General features: G+C 42.1%; 1 protein-coding gene across 1 annotated transcript in view; it reads left to right on the top strand.

The window, feature by feature from the left end:
• LOC146073004 (uncharacterized) overlaps positions 1-14,963 on the top strand; it is a 248,677-nt gene that overhangs the window by 180,279 nt on the left and 53,435 nt on the right. Inside the window, exons 83-84 of the mRNA XM_083180177.1 lie at positions 3,046-3,081; positions 13,621-13,701. Of these exons, the coding sequence (XP_083036303.1) occupies positions 3,046-3,081; positions 13,621-13,701 (117 nt within the window). The remainder of the gene's footprint in view (positions 1-3,045; positions 3,082-13,620; positions 13,702-14,963) is intronic.

The raw sequence follows: 14,963 nt of genomic DNA, 5'->3' as shown, positions 1-14,963 counted from the left end.
AGAATAATTTTAATAAGATGAGAACTAAATAACTAACACAAGTAACATTTTTTGAAGACAAAAGACTTGTCATAAGTATTTTTTTTTTAATGCGAATAATTATATTTATTTCCACAATCGACAATATCACAGCAAATGGCATTTTAAACAGTTGGAGTTGGCGTGTAGCCTTCATTGTTGAGCTGTCATGAAGAGCTGTAGTATTTATATATTGCAATGTACTACAGTAATTTTTATCCCCGGTACAGGTGTGTCTGCATACATGCCAGGGGAAAGCACAGGATTTTGAGAGTGGGATTTACAAATGGTTGATTTTGGGAAAAAAAATATTAATTTTATGCTGCGGGGTCACCTGAGCAAATGGATTTCATGCTGGCTACACAGATGGTGTAAGGCAGGCATGTCCAAACTATGGCCCTCCAGCTGTTGTGAAACTACAAGTCCCATCATGCCTTGTCACAGGTTTGCTATTAGGTAATGCTAAAACTAAGGCAAGGCATGGGATGTGTAGTTTGACAACAGCTGGAGGGCCAAAGTTTGGACATGCCTGGTGTAAGGAGTGTGTGAAAGCACCAGGGTTTAACCCATAAAACACAAAACAATCATACAAAGACCAATACAAACATAAAACAATCATATAAACACAAAACATACAAATCATACAACCTACACAATGTTATTGTGATGAATAAAAAATGGTACTTGTGTATTATCACGGCGCCCATTAAGTAGTTAACGTACTGTCATATTCAGCGTAGTGTCCCTCCAGCGTAGTGTAAGCGTTATTTGTGTAGTATGACTGTGACTGCGACTGTGTGTACGTCCCCCAATAAGCGGAATAGCGAAACAGCAACTGTGTGTACGTACGCTTCGAAGCGGAGCTTTACGCATTCAGCGTAGTCAGTCATAATGCGTACGCAGTCAGCGTAGTCAGTCAGAGGTGAAGGTGAAGCAACTGTGAATGCGGCTGTATTTCGGAAACTCCTTGTTAAATTTAAATTTGCAATGGCTGCTGAACCACTGACAATATTTAACCTGCCGCAGACAGAGGAGGAGTCGGTGGCACTTTTTCAAGTGCACCACTTGCTGCCACCGACACAAACCTGTCACAATGCCCACCCAATGCATTTGAGCATAAAGGAGTACATGTCGGTCTCCGTGTGGCACATTGGTTTCGTGGCTGCCGCATCACGTTTCTGACCCTTCTGCGTTTTATTTTTTTGTGGGTACAGGAGCTTACAAGCATTTTATTTTGTGAGCGACACCTGAAGTTATCAAACAAAACCACCATTTTGTATAACAAAGTGATGCGTGAGGCCTGCACCATTAATTTGATGTCCAAGCCCCAATGCCGGATTGGCGGACCCGGAAAAATTGTAGAGGTGGACGAAAGTCTATTTGTCCAGTGCAAGAATCATGTTGGACGTGTCCTACCTCAGCAGTGGCTCTTTGGTGACATGTCCCGCGAGACAGGTGAATATTGCATAACACCAGTGGCCAGCCATGATGCCAGCACCCTGATGTCCGCCATCCATACGCATATAGGATCGGGTACCACCATATACTCAGACTGTTCGCACGTGTACAACACACAACAACTTGAGTAGGCAGGGTACCATCATGCGCGTGCCAACCACTGCTAAAATTTTGTGGACCCAGACACTGGAGTTCATACCCAAAATATTGAAAGGCTCTGGGGCTTATGCAAGTGGAAGAACAAGAGACAGAGGGGCACTGCACACCAATACCTTGACTCCTACCTGCAGGAGTTTATTTGGTGCAAAACCATTGGTGCAGAGAACGCTTTCCTGCACATTTTACACGCACTAACTCTGGTCCGAACGGCCGACAAACCAGCCGACACAAATGTTGACGCGGCTGCGTCAACATCAGCTGCATCTGAAGGGAATGTAGAAAGAGAAGAATGTCTGTTTTTAGAGTTTCTTGGACTTGTTATATGCTATTATTGAACATTGTTCATTGGTTTTCTTCTTTCTTCTTTATTGTTCAATAAAATCCAGTTGCCAGTTAACAGATGTAGTCATTACTGTTTCAGATGGAAGATATGCCAGGTGTGAATGTTTTCTTTAAACACCCACACTATCCATGTCAGCCCAAAGCATGGCAAGCAGATGCATTAAACCCTGCCCGGGGGGCTCACTGCGCTCACCACACTTTGGGCTCACCACACTTAAAATCAACTCAAAACTGACGTAGATAGTGGGGGTATGAACAGGTCGGAAGGACGCGCAATGTGTGCGCTTGCCACTCTTTGGGCTGACGTGGATATTGGGGGTTTGAAATGGAGGCATTTGCCAGAATTTGAAATGGAGCACTGGCAAATGCATATTTTTTTGTGCACGTGCGCCACACCCCCTAGCCCTGTGCGTCTCACTGAAGCGGAGACAGGCAGGGTTTACATCCATAGCCACAGAGTGTCTGGGACGCTCACACGTTCAACTAACATGGAGCGCCTCTCTGCTGGTGTCCGCCAGGGTTGGGGATCTGGCGGTTCCCGGCGCTGTATGTGAAGCGCGTCCATCCGATGCTGTTTCGGCGTCTGCCAGCGCACCTGACCCTGTGTACGCCGGCAGCTTTACTCGTTACTTTACACTATGCTAACTATGCTTGCTACGCTGGCTAACGCTGACTACATAGCTCTGACTACTCTGACTACGCCAACTACATTGCGCGTGCTGGCGCCGTGATAATACACAAGTACCTCAAAAACAAACAGGTGTGATCGGGGAATGTAATAGGGTCCAACTTTTCCAGAGGTGCAGGATGCTGGCCGATCTTGGATGGTTCTTAAGGTGGCAATGATTTATAAGGCAAAACCATTCCTTGTAACTAATTGCCGCTTTAAAAAAAAGTCTGAGATCAGCTGGTATCCCACATCTTCGGCAAACTCAGACCCTACATTTTATATGTAGGGTTCCAATTAAGCATTCTCAGGGTTTCCACAATGACTAGATATCCACCTCAACAACCAGGTTGTTGCATGCTTGGCCACCATTACAGTGTCTTTCAATTTTCTTGCAACAGGGTGATCCTGGTGAACCTGGGCTTCCTGGAATTGCAGTAAGTACGGGAGCAAGGTCATGTGGTTTATTTCTTTTTATACAAGGTATAACAAAACTTATTGCCCTGTTGGTCTGATTCTACCATGTATTAGTCAATGTAAACACTTTACAAATGCTACTGTATGTGTTAGTCCTGATAGATTAAGATGTTTATATACTTTTCCTTAAAGCTGAGTGAAAACTTTTCTGACAAGTCTAAGATGGGTTCAACCAATGTGTAATCTTATGTGAAGATTATAGCTGAATGCCCCTTGATGGGTGACAGTATAATGCTAAAAGACCTGTGTCTAACAAGGCACTGAACTGTCCCTCATTTTCTATATAACCTCTTTTCTCACCCTTGGAGGCTAACAATAATGATTTGTCATCTTGCATTTAGTAATCGGACAGTAAGTGTGCTCAGTAGCTGACAACAGTGTAGCCCAGCTGGCCTTGGAGGCAGAATATAAAAAGTGGCTCTAATCTCCATAGAACCATTGTGATCAGCCGCTCTTCCCACCAAAACGCCAATTCATTAAGAATCGCTAGGCACCCACAATTTTATGTAATATGAAGATTAATAATTTTGGTTCTCTCTTTTGCCTTAAATTGTTTGTTACACACCAGGAGACTAGATATCTAGATCAATCTTTTTTGTATAAATACACACTGTTGTACTGCAGTGTGCACCAATATTGTTTACATGGGTTCCAGGTGAAAGGTCCACATTAAATAGGTTGTCCCCATATGGTCAAAATGCATTAGGTCCACAGGTATAAAAGGTTGGCATGGTCAGAAGGTCGACATGACAATGGTTGACAAATGTTTTTAGTCTTTTTTTTTTTTCCTTACTATTTTATCATTTTCCATCCACAATTGGGAACAGTAACTTGTGCTGAGTGCAGTGAGGCACCTTACCTCGCTCTTCACACAAGGGGAGGCGGGTGGTACACTAATTGGAGTCACATGTAGTTTAAAATGGTATATATCAGTTAAATATAAAAAAAAAACCTGTGTTAACCTTTTCTGTGTCTATCACAACACATCGATATTTTGAATGTGTTGACCGTTTGTTTTTGTCAACCTTTTCAAGTGTCTACTTTTACATGTCGTGAGTCATGAACTATTATCCCTGTTGACCATTTGACCAAGTCAACTTATTGCATGTGGATCATATGGGTTGACCTATATGCAGTCAATCCAATGATCCACCCCCCCTCTATGCATGGGAGGCAATGCTTGACAAGTGCAGGATGAGTACAGTAACTGCAGCACAATCAGACATGGATGCCAATTATGCATATCACCACTTGTTAAATATACATATTTTTCGCATGAATGCAAAGGTACGGGGCAGCACGGACGGACGGCCTCACAGCACTGAGGTCATGGGTTTGATTCCCACCATGGCTCTAACTGTGTGGAGTTTGTATATTCTCCCTGTGCTTGCTTGGGTTTACTCTGGGTGCTCCGGTTTCCTCCCACAATCCAAAAATTATACTGGTAGGCTAATTGGCTTCAAACAAAATTAGCCCTAGAATGTCTGTGTGCGCGCGTACATGTGGTAGGGTATATAGACTGTAAGCTCCACTGGGACAGGGACTGATGTTAATATTCAACTATACTCTGTAAAGCGCTGCGGAATATGTGTGCGCTATATAAGAAACTGTTATTAATAATATTAATAATAATAATAATAATAAAAAATAACAATAAAGGTACGGGTACCCAATACAACACTTGAGGATTTGCATACTAATGACAGTGTGACAATTGACCGTAAAAAAAGGCAAGTGATTTGGGGCCGATAAGTCTGAGCCACGTCATGTATCCAGTCATGCTGTACCTAAGCATTTACACTGCCACAATAGCAAAGAAAGTACAGTACACATCTGTTTCCAAGATAACGCGGGGTATGTTTGCAAAGGTGCGGGTTTATATATGTGGAAATGTTGCCCATAGCAACCAATCAGATTCCAGCTTTTCTACAAGGTGGTGGATAAATGATAAATAGAATCTAATTAGTCACAATGGGCAACACATCCACTGGTGTAGGCCAGCAAATTTGTATATTTGTATTTTATCATACTTGGGCCAGATGCACCAAGCTTAAAAAAGTGATAAAGTGGAGAGTGAAAAACAACCAGCCAATCAGCCCCTGTAAGTTTTAAAACCCATCCTGTATCATGACAGCTAGGAGTTGATTGGCTGGTGGTTTATCATTCTTCACTTTATCGCTTTTTTAAGATTGGTGCATATGGACCAATGGGAGCTAGAAATTCCTCTAATTTGTTTATTCTTTAAATTCTTCTATAGAACATTTAAATTCATCACATCAGCTGCGTACATCATTGTGCTGTTTACCTACAAGCTTACAACTGTGATGCAGTGTATTTTTTTTTAAATGTCAATACTTGTTTTATTCCTACATCTGTCAATGATAAATCTGTAATTGCCTTTCAGTGATGCTTTTAGCTGCTGTTATTGTCCTGTACTTTGTTACCTTAAATCTCAATGGACGTATTAAAGACACATTAAAATACCACCTTGTTACTTCCATAAATGGCTGATGCTTTTCAAGATTACCTTTGTAGAAAGCCCACATCTTTGTCACGCAGAGTGAGGGGGAAATGAAAACAGCAAAGCTTGGTTTCTTTAATTGTTGAGTCAATTTCTGAAGTATGGAAAAAGTATTACTTTTATCATCATTGTTTCAATTATAATGTGCTATAAAATTTAGCACATTGAGGTCTGGAGAGACACATAGAAAGAAACACAGGTCTACAGACCTAGACCTGTCACATTTGTGCCATATGTCTGGGAGCAGTGATAGCTGCAGATAGTTGCGCCCATGGGAATGCCCAGCATGAAGATTATGGGCATTCCCATGGAAATCGCCTGGTGACGACAGCTGCCTGACGGGGGCAGGCAGCTGTCATCACCGAGTGTCAGCTGCCCACCCGTTTCATCTCAAGTGTACACGCATATCTAAGTGACTTGTAATGCCCATTACACATTATGCCGCACACCATAATGCCCGTTACACATTATAATACACAACATAATGCCCATTACACATTATACAACACACCATAATTCCTATTACACCACACACTGAATTGCCCATTACACAATATGCTACACACCACATTGCTCATTACACATTATGCCGCACACTGCAATGCCCATTACACATTTTTTTTAATTCAATACTTTTTATTGGCTTTAAAAAAAAAAAAATTTAACAAACGCTCAGCCAGTTAGATACAGTAGATAGCATTTGGTGTACAACACATTAGAGATATAATCCAGCAAATGTTTACAAAAAATTTCCATTATCAGCATTTTAGTAGTAATCGCATTCCCTGCAGTATTTATGAACAGAAAGGCCCGAAGGCGCCATTCGGGCAAATATTCAGTATATCAGGGCAGGAGTGCATTTGGTTGCAGTCGCACAGTTGTATAATGTACAGAGTCGTTCTTCACAGACAACTATCAGGGTAATCGTAGACCGAGCAAAATATAGTAACAGACTAAACATAAGCAGTGTTATATCTGGCACAGAGCAAAATAAATTTCCCCTTCAAAAGAAAAAGCATAACCCCATAACCCCCCACCCTGTATGACCTGCCCCCAACATAGGTATACCTGGTGCCCGGAAACCTTAAACCCCCCCACTAAAAAAAACTATTGCCTAACTATAACCCCCCCATTTACCCAAACCTAGGGACAAAAAACGAATGACCCCCGAGCAGCATAGAACCGGCTCTCCCACCAGAGATATATATATAGCAGGCCTACAGCGCATATTGGAGTCATTGAAAGGAACAGGATATAAAGCGCACCTGGGCAGGTAAATAACATCATATGTATATAAAGCAGGATATAGTAAGGTAAAACATCACACACACAAAACAAACCAATGCATTATTTAACTACAGTATAGTAATCGTATCAATTTGGCCATCCACTTGCATATCGGTATGGGGCATACACAGCACCGGTCCCTCCACCATACAGACCAGAACACATAACACTACAAGCAGCATAACTGTACAGTGTAGGTTGTACAGGAGCTAACAAAAACAAGCGTAATATCATTGGCAAGGGTGCAGCCATCGTATAAAGTTGAAATACGAAGTTGTAGTGAGCCTGTATCACAGTTCCAGTCAGGGATATAGACCTGTCCTCATCACACACAGGCTCAGGTTCAGTATGTGTTGCAGTGCAACAGCAGGTAGCCTTAGTAAGCATGTCACCATTTTTGGATGCTTCAAGGGTAGATATAAGGAGTAAGGCATCCAGGTCCAAAGCAGTAGGATTGGTAGAAATCACAGGAGAGTAGTAGATATCCTTCCTGTCAACCCCTGATGCGTATACACAGGACATGGAAGACATTTTCATCCGTATGTCTACAGGATATGTGGATGATTCAGAAGTATAGGAGGCAGCTATATCTTCCATAGTCTCTCCACTATCTTTGCCAGGGTTAACTGTGGGGTAGAGAGCTTCCTGGTGTATTGCCTCAAGATTAAGTAGAAGTCTTTCAGTCGATGCCTGAATGCACTGTAGAAGATAGGAGATATCCATATTGTGCTATACGTGCTACGCACCTCGTGCACAAGTACCGTCCAAGGAAGCTCCAAGATGGCCGCGACCTCACCTCACACTTTGATCTGGTGCACACGGGCAGCAGGGAGCGAACAGGAGGGTCTGGTCCAAACAGGCAGCCGACGCTGACAGCCCCGGAGAGCAGACTCACAGCTCCGCCGAATGTCAATCAGGGAGACTCGCCCGGAGATGGCCGACAGTGCGGGCAGGAGAGGGCCGCCGACAGGATCGGACCAAAAGTAGAGAAGGACACAGGGGATAGTCAGTGGGGGTGCCGCAGTGGATGCAGAGGGGGTTCCGCTATTCTTAGGGCGCAGGTGAGGGGATTTGTGCAGCGGAAACAGGGTTATTATCAGGATTGTCTGGGAGAGCCAGCAGACACGTATTCTCCTGCTCACTTCAGGCCACGCCCCCGCCCATTACACATTATGCACACACCATAATGCTCATTACATATTATGCCACATATCTGCACCCCACTGCACTTACAGGATTCCACCAGCTTTGTATACATATAATGCCTCCAGTAACAGTGCCATTTACACATAATGCCTGCAGTAGCAGCACCACTTACACATAGGGGGTTATTCTTGTTTATTTGCTCCCCCATGCCTCTGCGCAACACAGGGCGGTTGTCCGGGCTATTTACATATGGGAACGTTGAGCGTTTCATGAATGTTCCCATGAGAACGCTGGGCGTTCTCATGCAAAGGCCCCAATGGTGCGGGGGTTGGCCAGCTGACACTCATAATGCTGCCAGTAGTGCCCCATGCATAATGCCAAATACATACTGCCCCCCATAGTGCCACATAAACATATGCCCCCTTAATACCACACACATAAAGCCCACCTAGTGCCACACACATAATGCCCTCATAGTGCCATATACACAGTGGCAGTCATCAGTGTTGTGGCCTATACTGCATGTCACATAGCCAGGGGCAGAGAAAGCAGAGAGGGGAAGGAACTGGCAAGGGGAGGGATGTAGGCACGGAGCGGAAGGGGGACCTAGCTGCCGCAGGGACAAAGCTACCGGATGGAGGGGGAACAAAGGCACTGGGCAGAGAGGGATGGAGCTCCAGCTGCTGCGCGGAGGGCGTGGAGCTTCTGCTGCCGGACGGGGTGGACAGAGGTGGGATGGAGCTCCTGATGCTGGGAGCCTTCTGCCGTCTCACTTAAACATTAAAAAAAAAACAGAAACAGCAGCATGTGTGCGGCGGCAGTGGGCCCCATTATCTCCTTGAAACCTATATGTGCATTTGGGGGGGATGGAGCGGAGCATAATTACTGCCTTGCCCTGGGTGACAAAAATCCTAGCTGATTTGAGAATATGCAGCCAGTTTCAACCTTGCAAAAACATGGCAGTAGGCAGTTACTTTTCAGGGGTTGTGACCTGTAACCTTTGATGAAAACACAAAAAATTGCACTGAAAGCCTGGCCACACTGCAGCCCAGCATACAGTAGCATGTGCTGGGCCGATAAGGTATGCTGCTGCCAGTTGGGCCCATCCATCAGACCTAGGCCCGGATAATCGGTACCTCCCCACCCTCTCTCGGGGCCTCTGAGTACAGTGTTTGTTGCACTGATCTTCACTGTCTAGCTGTATATACTGTATGAAGCAACTACAATATAGGGTACTTGTTTAGTTTCAGGACTGCAGTTACGTAGTTACGTAGTGCTGTTGTGAGAATATCAATACAGCACTATGGTGCCTATGTAAACTACGTAACTGCTTCTGGAGCCCTGAAATGACACAATGGTTAATATCCCCACTATCCGTTTCATACCCCAGTGTCCACGTGGGCGTGGAGTTGATTTTATAAAGTGCGGCGAGCGCAGCGATCCACTGAGCCCGAAGCGTGGCGAGCGCACGTGGATACGCTGCGAGCGGATGCGCTCCAGGCTCGGTGGCTCGCTGCACCCGCCACACTTTATAACATCAACTGCACGCCCATGTGGACACTGGGGGTATGACGTGGATAGTGGGGATATGATATGTGATAGTGGGGATATGATTGTGTTAGTGTGTGAAATGTGAGTTGATAGTGTGTGTGTGTGTGTGTACTGCAGTGCGTGATACTTACCCTCAACCAGAGGCGTAACTCTGGGAGGCAATGGAGTCATCTGCCACCGGGCTCCTGCTCCCAAGGGGGCACCTCTCCTCCCCTGCAAGTTTGAAGGCCATCTATATCGCTTCTGTGGCTGACTCCCCCTCCAGCAGGACCATAGATGACACACTTTCTTTATTTTAAAAATAATGTACATACATATATGCATACATATATTTATGTAAGGTGGTGTGTTTGTGTGGTAGCGGGGGGGGGGGGGGGGCACCACTATTTATCTTGCCTCCGGGCAACTGGGGCAAACTTACGCCACTGCCCTCAACGATTTCCTCGTCGCTGCCCTCGTGAGGGTTATTGTGAAGTATTAAGCAATGAGGCATTTTCCAGGCAAATTATTGGGTCATCAGATATGCTACTTGTCATTCTAGTGGCTTATTACACATTTCACTCTACATTCTATTAGAATAAGATAAATATTCACAATAATATTATTTATTTACTTTTTATGGTTAAATAATCCCTAAAACTTTATTAGTAAATGCTTTATGCGGTCAGAAAAATCACCTATGAGCTCATTTAGAGTTGGATGTTTTTGGACTCAAGTTCAAGGGATAAAACGTTTTTTTGGTGGCGAAACATATTTCCATGGCAGAATAAATCTCGAGATGCATCCAGCTAAAACACTGTAGCACTTTCTCCAAATGTGTGTACTGTGTATATATGTTCCAAAATAGCAAAGAAAGTGGTTTTACAGTGCTAGTCCAATAAGTCACATCACCCTGCTTATTGAACCGGTCCTGGTTTTAGAAATTCAGGGGGACAAAAGTGGGGTCCCCCCGTATTTCTAAAACCAGCACCAGGTAATTCCACAGCCAGGGGAGATTTTTTTATATACATTCTCCTGGCCAAAGCATTAACTCCTGACTGGTCAGCCTGGGCAGGGACACTGGAGGAGTGGGTACTCTCACATTAAAGGTGCCCCCCCTGTACTGTCTATTTTTTTTAGAACAACCTCCAGGGAACCCGTGGGTAGTCAGATATGGAAAATTCCACATGAGATCAACAAATCAAGGGTATACAATGAAATTCCACTCTTACATCTAGAGCAAAGAGGTAATGTACAGTATTATGTGCCTTTGATACAGAGGGTTTTTTGTTTGAAGATTTTCTTAGTAGAATAAGCATCAGGGGACTGCAGGACAGTTCTCAGTCTGAGGCAGCTCAATTAATTCAATTATGCAAGACATTTCTGCATGGAATCTGTAACGTTCTTTCTTTGTGCATGGAGAAAGCAGATTGCAATATATAATATACATATTCTTGAAGTACTGTGGTTCAAAACCATCAATTTCTCAGTTTTCATGTGCAGAGACATCATTTACAGATAATATTTCTCCCATTTGGACTGTTCACGCCTCCAGGAACATTTACTAAAATGCTGAAGGGAATCACGGGATGGCCCTATCTGAATAATATAAAAGAAAAAAAAATCAGTATATTTACAGACACATAACAGTCCTGGTTATACATTCATACAAGAACAAAATGAACTAACACACAAACCTAACGTCAATGGACTGTTTCTTGAAAACCTTCATTTGCGTCTGAATACACAAATTTTATGCCCTGATTTAGAGTATTGTTTTGTTATATTTTGACTCTCCACCTGACCACTAGTCTGTGTACAGTTGTCAGTCCATTTGCCAGAGCTTGTATTGTACTGTACTGTACTGTATATCTATCTGCCACTGGATTAGTGGAGCATTATCCATTCAGTGGTGGAGATGTGTATTGCATGTGGTGTATGTTGTCATGCCTCAATGCGCCTCAACGCGACTGTGCGTGCTCCAACTGTGCCGCAACAAAACCCACGTCTAGGCGCGCTGTCAGTATAAATAAGCATGGCTCTATCTGGGTAATGTTATATTAGGAGGGAATGCTTTTGATATCATAGAGAGTCAAAACTATAACATCTTTAACAACTATTTTACATTGCACACAGTCTTTGATAATCTCACATACAGTATCTAATGAGTTTATTTAATATGCAATAATAAATTCACTTCCAATTAAATAATATTATTATAGATTGTTTGTATACAAGCAAATGGAGGTTTGGTTGACAAAGAGTTAATCATGTCACTCTTAACACAATATTTGATCATCAGGGCCAGTGGGAGGTAAATTCCTGATATTGTAAATGCTTTCACATTTGAACAGTTTCTTTGCTAGTATATTTTAGTAAATATAATGCAGCAATTCTGTGAGAAAGTACTTGCAAGTGATAATGGATTATCAATATGGAAATCTTTTTTCCTCACCTTGGTATAATCACGTATTCATTGTCATCTGAGAATTCATTTAAAGCAGCTCCAATAAGTGCCTCTTATTCATCATCTCACGAAATCATGAAGCATCTCCCCCATATTCATGTAATAGGTATTTTGTCATAATATGCTAAGTTACTTGCATTGCACATTACACATCCACATAAGGGGAAAACCAAGTTTTCTCAAGTAAACTTTATTATTGTTAGAGCTACTCTTTACCAGTTTTAAAAATATACTGTAATATAAAACTACCCGTAGTGTTTTATTTATTTATTTATTTATTGCACATCTTTATTTTTGTATAGTACATACGTTTTAAAGCTTGTGGTATGGTGTAGCCTGTAGTGAGATTAGTCATAGATGCATGCTGGGAGAAAGCATGAACCAGACAATGCAATGAGAGATCAGTTGGATAGAAGGGTGATGTAGAAAGTGAGTCAGGTGAGACCAAAGAACATTGTGAATATTTTGACTATATACAATAAAAAGTACCGTATTTGCCGGCGTATAAGACACCACTCAAAATATAGAGTTTGTTATATAAGTGCACCCGGCGTATAAGACGACCCTCCCACATGTTTTTCAGGGGGAAAAAGTAGTCTTATACACCAGCAAATACAGTAAATATGATTTGAAAAATGTGTGCTTTTATAGTACCTATTCAGAATGTGTGGACATGTCATTCTCCAGATCACTAGGAAACAAAGGGGACGATTCTGGTTCACACGGAGTGAACCGAATTCAGTACCGGCCCCGATGGTCGGGTTTGCACTTGCACACTTCTGCGCATCTGCAAACCCAACTGTGAATGGCCTCGGCTCATTACACTGTCACCAGGCCATTCGCCGAGGGGAATTAATCCGCGAACTTTGCAGTTTACTGGACCAAACTCCAACATATGACTACCAAGCACTGCTATTTGAGGATCTTGTTGCTATACTAGGAATTTGTCTGAATCTCTTCAGGATATTCCCCCTTTTTCCCCTGTTTTTTTTTTAAAAAAAGGGGTTCTATATGGAAAATGACTATATTTTAGATGCAGTCATGCATCAGGATTGAGATCTCCAAAGGATCCACTCCCACATTTTGTACTGAGTCTAATTGAAAGCCTTATTACATCTGGAAAGAAACTCCTTTATCCAAAGTTAAGTTGCCTACGGACAGTTACCCCTGAGAAAGTCGTTTTAACAACGAAACGCGTTGGGTTTCCTTGTACTTGACCGTAATTGAATCTATGACTCCACACAGATGAAAAAAAGTGTTTTATTGTAATTTTTAACTGTTTTACATTAAATCTGTTGGACTGTGATCTGATTGTCACTATCTGTTCTTCTGGTGGTGGATAATTCTGATCAGGGGTGCACTTTTTTTTTTGCTATCTCTTCCCCATCTCCCCCACTAACAGGGGGGACCAACTTAGTTGCTGCCCACCTACTACGTTACAGCACATTGAAAGGGTACCCCTACTATGGTTTTATATATATATATATATATATATATATATATAATGTTATCATAAGTTACAGAAGTTAATTACTCCTCTATTTCCAGGGCACAGCAGGCCTTGATGGGAATAATGGACTTAAGGGTTCAAAAGGTGACCGTGGTCTGCAAGGGCAAAAGGGAAATCCGGTAAGATCAACTATTGTTCACATTAGTGACATATTTACTGCATTCTGTATCATTATTGCTGATGTGTTGTATAGCTACTACTTTGTAATATTATTACTGATAGAGAATGAATAGTCTTGTGGTTGTTCTCCAATAAAACATTTTTTCTTTATTCTATCTGTTCCAAAAATTGTTTTGACGTACATGGTGGGTTAACGTCTTATTTACACTAATGTGGTATGCTGCTTGAGAAAAGACGTTTCACAAATACGTAGGGAATTCTAAATTTAAGATTTTTGGTTCACTTCGCCAGCTAATTATCTCTCTAGCTGCTACATTTCCAAATATGATGTGTTCTGTCGTGCATCTTGCATGCTCACTGCGTGTCCTTAGAGATTTACAGTCAGCATTCATACAGATCACAAATAATAAAGTACTGTACAATTGTTTGCTTGCAAAACCTCAACAATTTCGATTGTATTATAATAAGATTTAAATGGAAAGTTTGCCTGACAAACCAATTGGCCAGGATTGGAACTACCTTTGGTGCAGAAGGTGCAGTACCCACTGATACCCCTGTCGCCCTTTTCCCTGGCACCCTCTGCCTCTCCCTGTCACCCTTTGTCTCTCTCTGTCAACCAGTGCCTTGTTGCATATTGTGATCTTGGGTTGGGCAGAGGAAGGGGGCCCCAATTAAATTTTTGTACCTGAGCTCACCACCCACAAGTTCCACCACTGTATTACTGTATGGAACATTTTAAAATATTTATATTTATTTACAGTATATGAGTTCCCATGCTTACTTACTGGTTATTGCCTTGGATATGCATTTCAAGATTTATGAAATGTGTTTAAATTATTTTATTTTTATTATATTTTTTTATTTTATAAAAATATAATCAGCATAGAGCTTTAGGCATGAAATATACTCAACAATGTAAACAAACCATCTCTTGATTAAAATATATAGTTATGAGTTTTACATTTCATGGTACTCCTTGCTGATTTCTTATCAAACATGTTAGCAATAAACACAGTGGGGGAAATGTAATAGGATGAGAGATTCAGAAAGTGAGAGATTTGGTAAAAAATCTCAATTTTTTTTTAAAGCGGCAATCATTTACACTGCAAAACTGGTTTGATTCTGCAGTGTAAATGATTTCCGCTTAAAAAAAATTGGAGATTTCATACCAAATCTCTCACTTTCTGAATCTACCATCCAATTACATTTCCCCCAGTGTATCTATTTCACAGTATGCAATTTCATTCTTATTTTTAGGGCA

The sequence above is a fragment of the Crinia signifera genome, chromosome 4 (assembly GCF_055691185.1).
Source record: "Crinia signifera chromosome 4, ASM5569118v1, whole genome shotgun sequence".
Lineage (NCBI taxonomy): Eukaryota > Metazoa > Chordata > Amphibia > Anura > Myobatrachidae > Crinia > Crinia signifera.
This window is presented reverse-complemented; position numbering and strand designations above follow the sequence as displayed.